The 13,777-nt window shown below is 48.2% G+C and overlaps 1 protein-coding gene across 1 annotated transcript in view; it reads right to left on the bottom strand.

Annotated features, from left to right (window-relative positions):
- Positions 1–13,777, bottom strand: part of LOC310872283 (disabled homolog 2-interacting protein-like) — a gene marked incomplete at its 3' end in the record, with an annotated part of 40,221 nt that overhangs the window by 8,309 nt on the left and 18,135 nt on the right. The window contains exons 9-15 of the mRNA XM_083784046.1: positions 12,930–13,201; positions 12,313–12,404; positions 7,407–7,796; positions 4,890–5,054; positions 3,956–4,239; positions 2,875–2,982; positions 903–1,025 (exon numbers count right to left, since the gene is read on the bottom strand). Coding sequence (XP_083640172.1) covers positions 903–1,025; positions 2,875–2,982; positions 3,956–4,239; positions 4,890–5,054; positions 7,407–7,796; positions 12,313–12,404; positions 12,930–13,201 — 1,434 coding nt within the window. The remainder of the gene's footprint in view (positions 1–902; positions 1,026–2,874; positions 2,983–3,955; positions 4,240–4,889; positions 5,055–7,406; positions 7,797–12,312; positions 12,405–12,929; positions 13,202–13,777) is intronic.

The raw sequence follows: 13,777 nt of genomic DNA on the forward strand, positions 1-13,777 counted from the left end.
GGGTCAATCACATTGGGGGTCAAAAAAGAGCTTTCAAAAAAAGCTTGCGGCTTGTATGTCATGTATTTGACATGACATACAGTATATGACATATGGATATGAAATCATATGACATACTGTATGACATGGCATGTTGCTGTGGTGAGGCAGAAACGTCATCTTTGAGGGGCGCTATATAACGTCTGGCCTTCAGAAATGACGCCATGTGGCAGCCAAGTCCATAGACATAAATAAAGGTTAGACGACTCGCCTGCGCACTGTTGGCCAATGGACAGCAACGTTGCCACACGGCGGCCATCGTGCTACTTTTGAGGGGCGCTATCCCCTCCTATGCACATAGCTCTGTGTGTTCGTACCACGGAATGCGATGATCTGATTGGCAGAGCACGGAATGTGCATGATGTACTGTGTGATGTTAAGAGCGCCCCTCACTTCACACGAGTGTGATTTTTGTCTCACATCCCAAATAGAGATTACAGAGAAAGAAAGACGTACTGTACCAATGCTGCAAGCCTGCGAGATGTGAAGTAACATTCGATATAAGAACAATAATGTTTGGTTTCTTTGCCGCGCAGTAGGCGTTCCCGCATAGCGTCCGGGTCCATATAGTGGCTCAGGGGTAAAGTGGCCGGTAGAGCAGCTGGATGGGAACCGTGAGGTCGCCAGTTCCTTGAGTGTCCTTGAGCAAGACTCTGAACTTCCTCCGAACCCTAATCGCTCCTGATGTGCAGGTCGGCGCCTTGCATGGTTTTCCCCCGCCGTCGGTGTGTGAATGGGTGAATGTAATGCACATGTCTATGTAACGCGCTTTGGATAAAAGCGCTATACAAATGCACCATGTACCATTCATGATGATGATATCACACACATAGCCTCTATTCTAACGATGCATTCTGTTGTACCTGGTATTCCTGCAACATTCTCTGGTTTTGCTGGTCTTGAACCAACAGTCTAGTTTCACATTCCTCTTGTCTCAACGCTGCAACTCTCAACCTCTCCTGGAGAACAGAGATCTCCTGTTGATACTACGCACGCACGCACGCACGCGCACACACACACACACACACACACACACACACACACACACACACACACACACACACACACACACACACACACACACACACACACACACACACACACACACACACACACACACACACACACACACACACACACACACACACACACACACACACACACACACACACACACACACACACACACACACACACACACACACACACACACACACACATTTTAGTACATTACTTGGGAGAACATCAACGTCAGCATTACGTTTTGACGTTTAGGACAGTGATTTCATGAATGCCATGGGCATGGGAGGAATGTTCTCTCCTCCGTGTCATCAGTGCCCATACCCTATAGGTGGGGTTGGCAAAAGGCCTTTGTGGAGTTTGCATGTTCTCCCCCGTGTCCCCTAGTGTGTAGGTAACCTCACATGAAACGTGCAGTAATCCTGGTCTCAGAGCCAGTCAGAGCACCTGAAGGACGGGAAAGGAAATGGTTGGAATAACGTGTTCCTTCCATGTGCTACTGTCGGTTGAAAAGAAGTGGCTTGGATTCCTCATGCATTGAAGGAAGCATGAGGTCAGGCCGTTGCTCTCCCCTAGGTTAGAAGTGGGAATGTAGGGCCCAGGATTATATTAGACAATTGATACTGGGTGAAAGAATTGATTTCTCACCAAATTACCGTAACAGAGCACTTCATTTAAAGTACATATTAACATTGAGGTTGGAGCCATACTTCTGTATAAGGGCAAGGAAATATAAGACACACATGGACATAAATAAGTCATTTTGGGCGGGAACCCCTTTTGGTGTTTTAAACATTATGTTGTAATTTAGCTATTAAAAAATAGCAGATCTACAAGCTCATAGCGCGCCACCGAGTGGCGCGCTATGAACTTGTAGGTCTGCTATTTTTGAAAATCATTAAAATGTGCCTCAAATCTTTCCGAAAATAAATAAGCAGTGGTGGAAAGTAACTACTAAGTCCACTACATCTCAGATCCAAATATTGTTATTTTTACTCCATTACAGAGAACTTTAGTTTACTAACTTCATACATTAACCACTTCAGGCCTAATTTCATTTTGGCCATTTGAAAATAGCCAGGTGCGACGCATTGTGAGCTTGTAGATCGGCTATTTTCAAAAGATCTTTATACATTTGGAAACGTCAAATGGGACATTCTGCATAACGAGTGCTTTTATTGGTACTTTAAGTACATTTTGATGCCAATACGTTTGTACCTTTACACAGGTAACATTTTAATTCCGGATTTTCACTTGTAACGGAGTACTTCTACAGTACATTGGCGTATTGGTACTTTTACTTAAAGATGGAGTGCCACAATTTTTGTATTTTTCCAGTTTTTCATGTGTCTATGAGGTGACAGTACTTCATTAGACACCTTGGAGTCGTTTTTATGTGCAATGATGTCTTCCCTTTGTATTTAGGGTTTCTTCCTGGAGGCTGAACCCTTGACAGTCAAACGGGCCAATGAAATAAACAGTAATATAGTGACATCACATCATCAGCCCCTCCCCTAACCCCTCCCCCCTTATCATACAACTACAGCTGTGGGTGCGGCTTCAGTTCAGGTGGATCACCGCCCATCACCACCCACCAGGCAAACCAGGCAATACTTAATGAACTGGTGGGCGTGTCCACATAAAAACAACATTTTAACTAATACTGTACACTTTTTTGAAAAAAAATTATACCTCCTTATATAACGATAAGACCTGATGATCATGTTTTAGGGTGGAAAAAAATCACGGCACTCCATCTTTAAGTCATGTGAGTCCATTTTCCACCACTGGAAAATACGCCCTTCTATTGTCTGACCTTCTCGGTGAGGCTGTCGTCGTGTCGCTCCTCTTCGGTCTCCACATACTGACTGTTGGAGTTCATGTTGAGCAGCCAGGCAGCAGTCCTGTCCAATGCACAGGGAGCCTGGACACACGCACATACATTCCGGACATGTACTTATAACCAATTTGTTCTATTATTGCAGTATTTGTACTTTTACTTAAAGGACAATTCCATGCTAGAAGGCTTTCTTACCTTTCTTTGTAGTCGTTACGTCCCCACCAAAGAGGTCTAGGTGTTTTTTGTGTGCAAAAGCTCCTTATTGGCTATTTCCCTATACCATAAGCCCTCAATGAATTGCATTGAATTGAATGGGGCTATGGGGTGTATTTCCATCGAAATAAGTAGTAAAGTGTGCCGCTTGGGGTATTATTTACATTATGAAGAGAGGATATATACAAAAAATATATAATTTTGAGCGATGGAAATAAGCAAATTAGCACAACACCCCATAGCCCCATTCAATTCAATGCAATTCATTGAGGGCTTATGGTAGGGGAAATAGAGCACCGAAGTCTGACGTTACTTTCAGTAGAGTCAGTCCCCAGGTTCATGTATTTGTTTAGTTGCATTGAAATCCCCATTGAGGCGATTTTAGATCGCCTCATATAACAACTGTGTTTGAAAAATAAACATGTCACCCCGGCCGCTTCACTCATATGGATATGAAGAATCAACTGACTGAGAGAAAACACTAATGTTACTGCTGCTGAAGCAGCACGGACATTTAGAGCCTTTTATTTAGATGCTAAGTATACAAAACGAGAGAGTCATGACTCTGATGAAGACCGCAAGGTCACCGCAAGATCACCCCATGTTATTCTCCATAGAGAAATTACTTCCGCGAACCAGGGGAATCGTCGGGATGAGCGAGTTACGTCAGGACTTCGGTGCTATATAGCCAATAAGGAGCTTTTGCACAAAATAACACCTGGACCTCTTTCGTGGGGACGTCACGTAACAACTACAAATAAAGGTAAGAAAGACTTTTAGTATGGAATTCTCCTCTAAGTAAAAGAAATAGGAGTACTTTTTCCACCACCAGGAGTTAGGTTACCTTGGCGACGGGCCGCTGCTTCTCGGGGCTGTCTCCCTTGGAGGACGACGACGCCTGCCTGAGGCGCGACTGGCCGCTGCTCGGCCAGTCGGGACTCGAGGACGACATGACGCTGCCGGAGGCGGGGCGGGGGGGGTAGGCGCCGCTGAGCATGCTGGGAGGCGTCCTGCCGCGCGGCGGGGGGCAGACGGGGGGCGCCGAGGTGGGGGGAGGAGGGGGAGGCTGGTCGATCCTGCGCTGCGGCCCGATGGACGGCCCCGCCGAGTTCTGGCGAGGAGGGGCGCCTGGGAAATATGCCACGCGGTACACATTCATTAACGCCACTTAGACCTGGGAACGATTCTACAAAATGTCTTCTAAATCCTGACAGTTTTCTGAAAAACCTCATGTTTCTATGTCAGTGGTTCTCAAACATTTTCATGTCAACGACCACCAAAAATATATCTGTATTTGGCCGCCGACCCCCGTCTGAAAATATGTAGTTCCAGGGACCCCCCCAGAAGCAAAGATTTGAGTTAAAAACGCTCTGAAAGAATATATTCAAAGATTTGCGACACATTTTCACGATTTTTCTAAAATAGCAGACCTACAAGCTTGTGGCTTGTTTATTATTATTATACAATAACTAATATCTAGATTTGTTCACAACATTACAGAGACAGCTGTACTGAGCAACACTAAAGGCCTATTCATATTCCAGTTTTCGTTAAGGTGATCACAAAAAAACGCTTGAAGCATGTTAGTACGTTTGGAGCTATACCCGCATTAGAACTAGCTTTCTACCATAGCTGCATTTTGCTGTGGAGGGATGAGAAACAATTCAAGGTCAATATGTACAGTATGTTGGGACAGGATTATAGGCTGATTCAGGGTACATGTGTTTTGATGTGGATTTCTCCTTTAATGGGTTAGACTATAGGCTACTGTAGTTTACCTGGGGCAGGGCTGGGCTGGGGGTCTGTGAGGGACAACTGTCGTCGTGAGAATTCTCCAGAACGGCGGGAATATTCCTCCCCGCTGCTGCTGCTGGACAGGGCTGAGGTCCCATCCCCTCTCTCTCCTCCCCTCTCTCCTGCCCTCTCAACTCCTGCTCCCCTGTCTGCTCCTCTCTCTCCTCCTCCTCCTCCTCCTCCTAAAATGTACAATTTAGGCTTTTAGCAGATGCTCTTGTCCAGAGCGACTTACAAGTGCGAAATCGGAATGAGTAAACATTAACTCTTGTCAACAAACTCGACTCAAACCATGACGAAAAATGTTCGTTGACTGTTTTTGTTTTGTTTGTCCGACGGAAACAAAATAAAAACTACGGTGACTAAAACTATAAGACTAAATATATTGTCAATTTCGTCAACACGACTAAAATGTTAGGGAGGGAATAGTGGAGAAGAGAAACAAAAGAGGAGTCATTTTATGCGTTTGGTTGCACTCGGGTGTTGCACTCTGAAAATAGCCGATATAGACGTGTAAAATCAGCCTGCACACTACGCCATCTAGGCCCACCGAAATGCATTTTAGTCGACTAAATCAACTGTAGGTTTAGCCGACTAAAATCTTATGGTATTTAGTCAACAAAAACTAGGCAACAAAAACATTTCAGATTACTAAAATATGGCTAAAACTAAAACAAATGTTATTCAAAAGACTATGACTAAAACCAGGGCTGGACTGGGCAAAAAATGTGGCTCTGACATTTGGCCCAGACCGGCCCACCACTACCAGCATGCAGATAGCAGATACTCTACCGGCCCAGTCCGTCAATGTACAAACACCAAGAAACAAACCCTGGCTAATACCACCATAGTTTTACTGAAAAATGTGCCTCCATGTTCTGATAATTAGCATAATAAGTAAAATAACTAATAAATAAATAAAAATTTAGTCCAGGCTAAAACTAAATCAAAATTAGCTGTCAAAATCAACACTGTCAACAAACAACAAGGTAAATAGTGACATAAGAGAAGACAATTTCCAAACGCTTCTGTCATACAGAAGCGTTTGGAAGTCTGGAGACTCCTCCCCACTTCCGTTTCGCGCAAATTTATCCTAATTTAAATAGGAATCATCTACGCATATATAGCTTGTTGCTTAGCAGAAAATAAAATAAATAAAATAATTTTTTTAAATATGTCGTCCTTACTCGGATTTGGGAGGTGTAGTTCCAGACTCTATATAGCATTTAGAGATTGCGCAATAGTTGTTGGCTACACGAGACTAGGATACAGGTAAACAATGAAAGTAGCAATTGTCTAAACATTGTTATCTAAATAACATGTGGTACATTTGAAACTATAGGACACAAGTTAAATAATTAAACTATATGTCTAAGAAACATGGTATATGAAAATCACATTCTGTATATTTGTGGTTGATTAAATCTAATAAAAATAAAAAATGACCCAAGATCTGTGGTAAGGTGGCAAGCAGGGGAACAGGGAGAGGTGAGTTATATGGGGTGAGGTGGAGTCTGAAGAGGTGAGTGCTAGGGGGGTGAGGTGGAGTCTGAAGAGGAGGTGAGTGCTAGGGGGTGAGGTGGAGTCTGAAGAGGAGGTGAGTGCTAGGGGGTGAGGTGGAGTCTGAAGAGGTGAGTGCTAGGGGGTGAGGTGGAGTCTGAAGAGGTGAGTGCTAGGGGGGTGAGGTGTAGTCTGAAGAGGTGAGTGCTAGGGGGTGAGGTGGAGTCTGAAGAGGAGGTGAGTGCTAGGGGGTGAGGTGGAGTCTGAAGAGGTGAGTGCTAGGGGGTGAGGTGGCGTCTGAAGAGGTGAGTGCTAGGGGGGTGAGGTGGAGTCTGAAGAGGAGGTGAGTGCTAGGGGGTGAGGTGGAGTCTGAAGAGGTGAGTGCTAGGGGGGTGAGGTGGAGTCTGAAGAGGTGAGTGCTAGGGGGGTGAGGTGGAGTCTGAAGAGGTGAGTGCTAGGGGGGTGAGGTGGAGTCTGAAGAGGAGGTGAGTGTTAGGGGGTGAGGTGGAGTCTGAAGAGGTGAGTGCTAGGGGGGTGAGGTGGAGTCTGAAGAGGTGAGTGCTAGGGGGGTGAGGTGGAGTCTGGAGAGGTGAGTGCTAGGGGGGTGAGGTGGAGTCTGAAGAGGAGGTGAGTGCTAGGGGGGTGAGGTGGAGTCTGAAGAGGTGAGTGCTAGGGGGGTGAGGTGGAGTCTGAAGAGGAGGTGAGTGCTAGGGGGGTGAGGTGGAGTCTGAAGAGGTGAGTGCTAGGGGGGTGAGGTGGAGTCTGAAGAGGTGAGTGCTAGGGGGGTGAGGTGGAGTCTGAAGAGGTGAGTGCTAGGGGGTGAGGTGGAGTCTGGAGAGGAGGTGAGTGCTAGGGGGGTGAGGTGGAGTCCGAAGAGGTGAGTGCTAGGGGGGTGAGGTTGAGTCTGAAGAGGTGAGTGCTAGGGGGTGAGGTGGAGTCTGAAGAGTTGAGTGCTAGGGGGCGAGGTGGAGTCTGAAGAGGTGAGTGCTAGGGGTGTTTACCTGCTCTCTCTCCCGCTCCCAGGGCGACAGACATCTGCGTGAGGAACGTGGGTTTGCTCGCCATGGTGTTTCTCTCCTCTGCGTTGGCGTGGTTACCCACGGAGCCGTCGGAGGGCGTGGCGTCCTGCGTCTGCTGCTGGGGTTGCCGTGGCGACGTGGTGGTCATGTGATAGACGGGGTTCTGGAAGGACAGGGGGAGGAGCCCCGTCCTGCTGCGCTGCTGCAATTGGCCGTCGTCCCCGGGGCCCTCGTTAGGGGAGGAGTCCTGCAGCAGGTCCTCATTGGTCAGCTCCACTGGGCCCTCCCTCCGGCCGCCGCCGCCCGCTAACTCTGATTCGTTCTCGTTGGCCTCCGAGTAGGAGGAGCTTGGAGCGGGAGAATCCTGGAGGCCTGTGGATCCATGAGGTACAGACAACCGGGCCATGTCATTGGTCAGCGTTAACGTTTTTCTTTTCTTAAAGGCGGGGTTTGGCGATAGGGCCTTTCTGTGTGGAGTTTGCATGTTCTCCCTGTGTCCCCTAGGGTAGATATCAAAACATGCCGTAATCCTGGTCTCTAAAACTACCTCCCCCTGGCCAGCCGGGGCGCCTGATGGAGGGGAAAGGAACTGGTCGGAATAACGTGTCCCTTCCACGTGCTACGTCCGGCCGGGGAAATTCCCCTCTGTCAGGTGAAAAGAAGCAGCTTAGACTCTTCATGCATAGAAGGAGGCATGAGGTCAGTCCGCTGCCACCCCAGGTTGGCAGAGGAAGTGTAGCGCCCAGGATTACATTAGATAATTGGCACTGGGTGAAAAAGAAAAACTGGGTTACAAAATCGTGGGATAAAAATTTAAGAAATAAAAAAGAATGGGTTAAAGATGGAGTGCCACAATCTTTCCAGTTTTCCATGTGTCTAGTATACTTCATTAGGCACCCTGGAGTCATTTTTATGTGCAATGGTGTATTCACTTTGTATTTAGGGTTTCTTCCTGGAGGCTGAACCCTTGACAGTCAAACGGGCCAATGAAATAAACATTAATATAGTGACACCACACTCTCAGCCCCTCCCCTAACCCCTCCCCCTTTATCATACAACTACAGCTGTGGCTTCAGTTCAGGTGGATCACCACCCATCACCACCCACCAGGCAATAATAATGCAATAATAACTGATTATCATGTTTTAGTATAGAAAAGAAATCGTGGCACTCCATCTTTAAGTAAAGGTATCATGAAAGTCTGAAAGTCCAGAATTCAATTCAACTATTGTACTAAGTAAAAGTACTTGCATGGAGATTGTCCCATTTCCAAGTTTTATCAAGGTATAAAACTCTTTTGAAAATAGCCCGAAATGTATAGTGGTATTAGTGGATACTGTATGATTTGTAATAATTACTAGTACTGACTAAAGATGTCACAGTATGTGGCTCTGTGTTGCCATACTGTGGCTGTGTGTGGGCGTCGGCTTTCCTCCCAGCTTCCAGCCTTGGCACACCTGTCTGTGGTCACCTCATCGCACTCAATTGACACACCTGCCGGCCATCAACTCTTCAGCCCTGACAGTATTTATACCCTGGTCTTCACTCCACTCATCGTCAGATCATTGTTCAACCTTTCATGGTAGTACTATAGCTTGACTCTAGCCAGTGTTTATGTTCTAGTGAAGTTATAGTCTAGTTATATTTCCTAGTATTTGCTCCTGTGTTTCCTGCAAACTCAAGCTCTTCTCCTCTCCTCCAGAACCCAGCTCACCTATTCTACTGCCTGCTCGTCTGCCTGCTGCCTGCCTGGACTGCTTTCCTCATCCTCCATGTTTGTTTGCCATGCAACCCTCCACAATCTGCAATTCACCATATTGTGAATAAATATCTGAATTTTGCTCCTGTGTTTGGCTCTGCATTTGGGTTCAACTTTCTGCTACCGTGACAGAATGATCTGACCAAAATGAACCCAGCAGAGCTAAAGCTATTCAAGAGTAAGGTTGCCGATTTTGACCATGTGGTGGCACGCCTCATGGCCTCTCCCCCGAGCCAGCATACTACGCTCCACAGAGAGATTTCAACTCAACAACAGTGGTTCGCAGAGAGGCCATGGGTGAGTCATTTTGTTCCCCAACTTGACATTATCCGTGATCGGCTCAAGACTTTTCTGCATACCAGTTCAGTTTCCACTGCTTCCCAGCAAGATCTCCAGTCAATTAGACTAGGATTTGTGGCCCTTCAACCTGCCTTTTATGAGCCTAAGCAGCTACATACTCCTCCTATTTCTGTGTACCATGAGCCTGCCTGCACTGAACCTGGCCCGGTTAACACCCAGTCTATGAGTCTACTTGCTTATTTCAGTAGTAGGGTCCAAATCCCAGTATATACTGAGCCAGCTGTAGACCCATATCTGGGCACCAGGCTGGCCCGGGGAGGCCCTCGTAGTACCACCAAACGAGCAAAACTCTCCTTGGGTCGCCAAGCCACCATACCCAACCGGTCCAGAGCCACAGCAACTCCCACCTCACCTCCAGGGTGTGCAGCACCCATCTCACCTCCAGGGTGTGCAGCACCCACCTCACCTCCAGGGTGTGCAGCACTCACCTCACCTCCAGGGTGTGCAGCACCCACCTCACCTCCAGGGTGTGCAGCACCCACCTCGCCTCCAGGGTGTGCAGCACCCACCTCACCCCCAGGGTGTGCAGCACCCACCTCGCCTCCAGGGTGTGCAGCACCCACCTTGCCTCCAGGGTGTGCAGCACCCACCTTGCCTCCAGGGTGTGCAGCACCCACCTCGCCTCCAGGGTGTGCAGCACCCACCTAGCCTCCAGGGTGTGCAGCACCCACCTCGCCTCCAGGGTGTGCAGCACCCACCTCGCCTCCAGGGTGTGCAGCACCCACCTCGCCTCCAGGGTGTGCAGCACCCACCTCGCCTCCAGGGTGTGCAGCACCCACCTTGCCTCCAGGGTGTGCAGCACCCACCTTGCCTCCAGGGTGTGCAGCACCCACCTTGCCTCCAGGGTGTGCAGCACCCACCTTGCCACCTCCGGCGTCGCCTCCCAGGACTGCAGCACCTCCGGCGTCTCCTCCCAGGCCTGCAGCACCTCCGGTGTCGCCTCCCAAGCCTGCAGCACCTCCGGTGTCGCCTCCCAAGCCTGCAGCTTCCCTGGCATCGCCTCCCAAGCCTGCAGCTTCCCTGGCATCGCCTCCCAAGCCTGCAGCTTCCCTGGCATTGCCTCCGTGGGCAGCTTCCCTGCCCCCGCCTGTGGCTTCCCTGGCATCGCCTTCGGTGTCTTCTGCCTCGTCTCGGCCCCCGGGCCGACCGCCCGATGACCACAGTTCTGCCTCGTCTCGGCCCCCAGGCCGACCGCCCGATGACCACAGTTCTGCTTCGTCTCGGCCCCCGGGCCGACCGCCCGATGACCACAGTTCTGCCTCGTCTCGGCCCCCGGGCCGACCGCCCGATGACCCCACATCTGCCTCGTCACGGCATCCGGGGCGACCGCCCGATGACTCCACATCTGCCTCGTCACAACCTCCCGGCCGACCGCCCGATGACTCCACATCTGCCTCGTCACAACCTCCCGGCCGACCGCCCGATGACTCCACATCTGCCTCATCCCAGCATCCAGGCCGCCCCCCTGATGACTCCAGTTCTGCCTCAAACCAGCGTCCAGGCCATCTATCTGGGGTCCAGGTTTCCAGACAGCATGTGCCTAGTCCCTTGCCCTGGTCTCCCTCCTCCGGACCCCCTCCACCCTCCCTGCTTCGTGTTCCTGATCTGCATTGTGGGACGTCTGGAAGCCGTCCCTTAAGAGGGGGGTACTGTCACAGTATGTGGCTCTGTGTTGCCATACTGTGGCTGTGTGTGGGCGTCGGCTTTCCTCCCAGCTTCCAGCCTTGGCACACCTGTCTGTGGTCACCTCATCGCACTCAATTGACACACCTGCCGGCCATCAACTCTTCAGCCCTGACAGTATTTATACCCTGGTCTTCACTCCACTCATCGTCAGATCATTGTTCAACCTTTCATGGTAGTACTATAGCTTGACTCTAGCCAGTGTTTATGTTATAGTCTAGTTATATTTCCTAGTATTTGCTCCTGTGTTTTCTGCAAACTCAAGCTCTTCTCCTCTCCTCCAGAACCCAGCTCACCTATTCTACTGCCTGCTCGTCTGCCTGCTGCCTGCCTGGACTGCTTTCCTCATCCTCCATGTTTGTTTGCCATGCAACCCTCCACAATCTGCAATTCACCATATTGTGAATAAATATCTGAATTTTGGCTCTGCATTTGGGTTCAACTTTCTGCTACCGTGACAAAAGATTTCACATAAACGTATGTAGTGGAGTAAAAGTACAATATTTGGATCTGAGATGTAGGGGAGTAGAAGTAAAAGTATTGGAAATTGGAAATACCAAATTAAGTACAAATACCTCAAAGTTGTACATAAGTACAGTAGGCCTAAAATGTACTAGGGGTGGTACGATTCACTTACCTCCCGATTCTATATCGATACCCATATCGGCACCCTATATAATAGGGTGTCCCGATTCGATTGCGAATATTAAATATATTGCGATTCGATTCGGTATTGCGATTCGGTATTGCGATTCATTGCGATTTTTTTCTCCTCAAGTTACTTGGTTGCTTTTATAAATGCTACAACATTTTAAAACAATTCCAAACCAAATAGAAAAGTTGAAATTGAAATGTTCAAGCATACACTTCAATGCAGCCATAACACGTCAGTCAGTAAGTACTGTCATGAAAAATAAATTAAATGAAATAATTCTGAAAAAACGAACCTAAAATAAAAATAAAGAAAATCTGCTTTCATACATCTGTCACTCGAACTTTCGATCTGACTTCACGATTAGATTTTAAAATAGTGGCATTAAAAATCGCGATATTTGAGTGAATCTATTTCTTTGCCCACCCAATTACCTGTTGCAGGCTGTAGACTGGATCCTTTAGTGACGAAGAACAACTCCTTGTTCTCTGGGGTCGGAGACGGCAGTCTGGTGAAGTCTACCAAACTGCACGCACGCACGCACGCACGCACGCACGCACGCACGCACGCACGCACACACACAGTAATTTAGTTGTATTATGCAACCCATTTTTGGATATTTAGTCGATTTTACTGTACAGCAGCTGAATAATAATAATAATAATAATAATGTGACAACATTGTGGATAATAATTAAGTACGTTTTTTGTATACTTTAAGTACATTTTGATACCAATACTTTTGTGCTTTTACTCAAGTACATTTTGTATTCCAAACTTTTACTAGCAACAGTGTACAGTATTCTTAAACATTTGCAGTATTGGTACTTTTTTTTACGTAAGTAACACACGCGATTACTATGTTTCCCACCACTGCCCCGCTATAGCATGAGCATTATAACCCTTTGGGGTCGACAGAAAATGAGGACTCGTTTTAAAGCCACTTGGGCTATATCACTGTATAATGTACAGCAGCACAATATGAATACTAATGTGGCACCATAGAACTTAAAAAGAAAAAAACGGTTCAAAAGAACCGTGACTTGACTCACGTGGAGTCCAGACCCATGCCGCCGCCCTGCAGGCCCATGGAGAGATTGCACGCGGCCAGCGGAGGCGAGAGGGGCGGAGACAGGGGGGGCGGAGACGCCATGCATGGGCGCTGCTGCGCCTCCGGAGAGCTCATCATCGGATTGGCCAGCTCTGGACTGCAGGCCACTCCCCCGGCGCCGCCGCCCACCACCGCCACGCCCCCGGGGTTGGCGAGTGCCGCGGAAACCTCCCGCAGCACGCGAGGAAGAGGGCCGAGCTTGGACAAACACATCTGGAAACGACACACGGGAGCAGTGTGTGTGTGTGTGTGTGTGTGTGTGTGTGTGTGTGTGTGTGTGTGTGTGTGTGTGTGTGTGTGTGTGCGTGCGCGTGTGCGTGTGCGTGTGCGTGTGCGTGTGTGTGTGTGTGTGTGTGCGTGTGTGCGCGTGTGTCATTATACTACTATGAATCAGGAATAATTACAACCCTAAAACATAACCTCAAAATCACAGTTTCACATTTTGTGGGTCGCGGACCATTGTTATGCATCGCTTCATTTTTTTGTTTCATAATTTTTTTTAATTTTATTAAAGATATTCCCAAGAAATAAAATGAAAATACAATAAATTCCATAATTTAGAAAACAAAATGTGTTGGGGAAAATAGCCGATCTACAAGCTCAGAACCCGGTTGTGATTTCGTATAGATCGACTGTTTTCACTATAGTTTGGGCCCCCGTGGCAAATCTCTCTTTTGGGTCTCGACCTGAAAAGTGTGGGAACCACTGCTTTCCACCACTTGGTTCTTATACCCGGTCTAATTCGGTCAGCAGCATGTGCACTAGTGTGGACAGGCATAGAATAAAGTG

Source organism: Protomyctophum parallelum (assembly GCF_964188405.1).
Source record: "Protomyctophum parallelum genome assembly, chromosome: 15".
Classification (NCBI taxonomy): domain Eukaryota; kingdom Metazoa; phylum Chordata; class Actinopteri; order Myctophiformes; family Myctophidae; genus Protomyctophum; species Protomyctophum parallelum.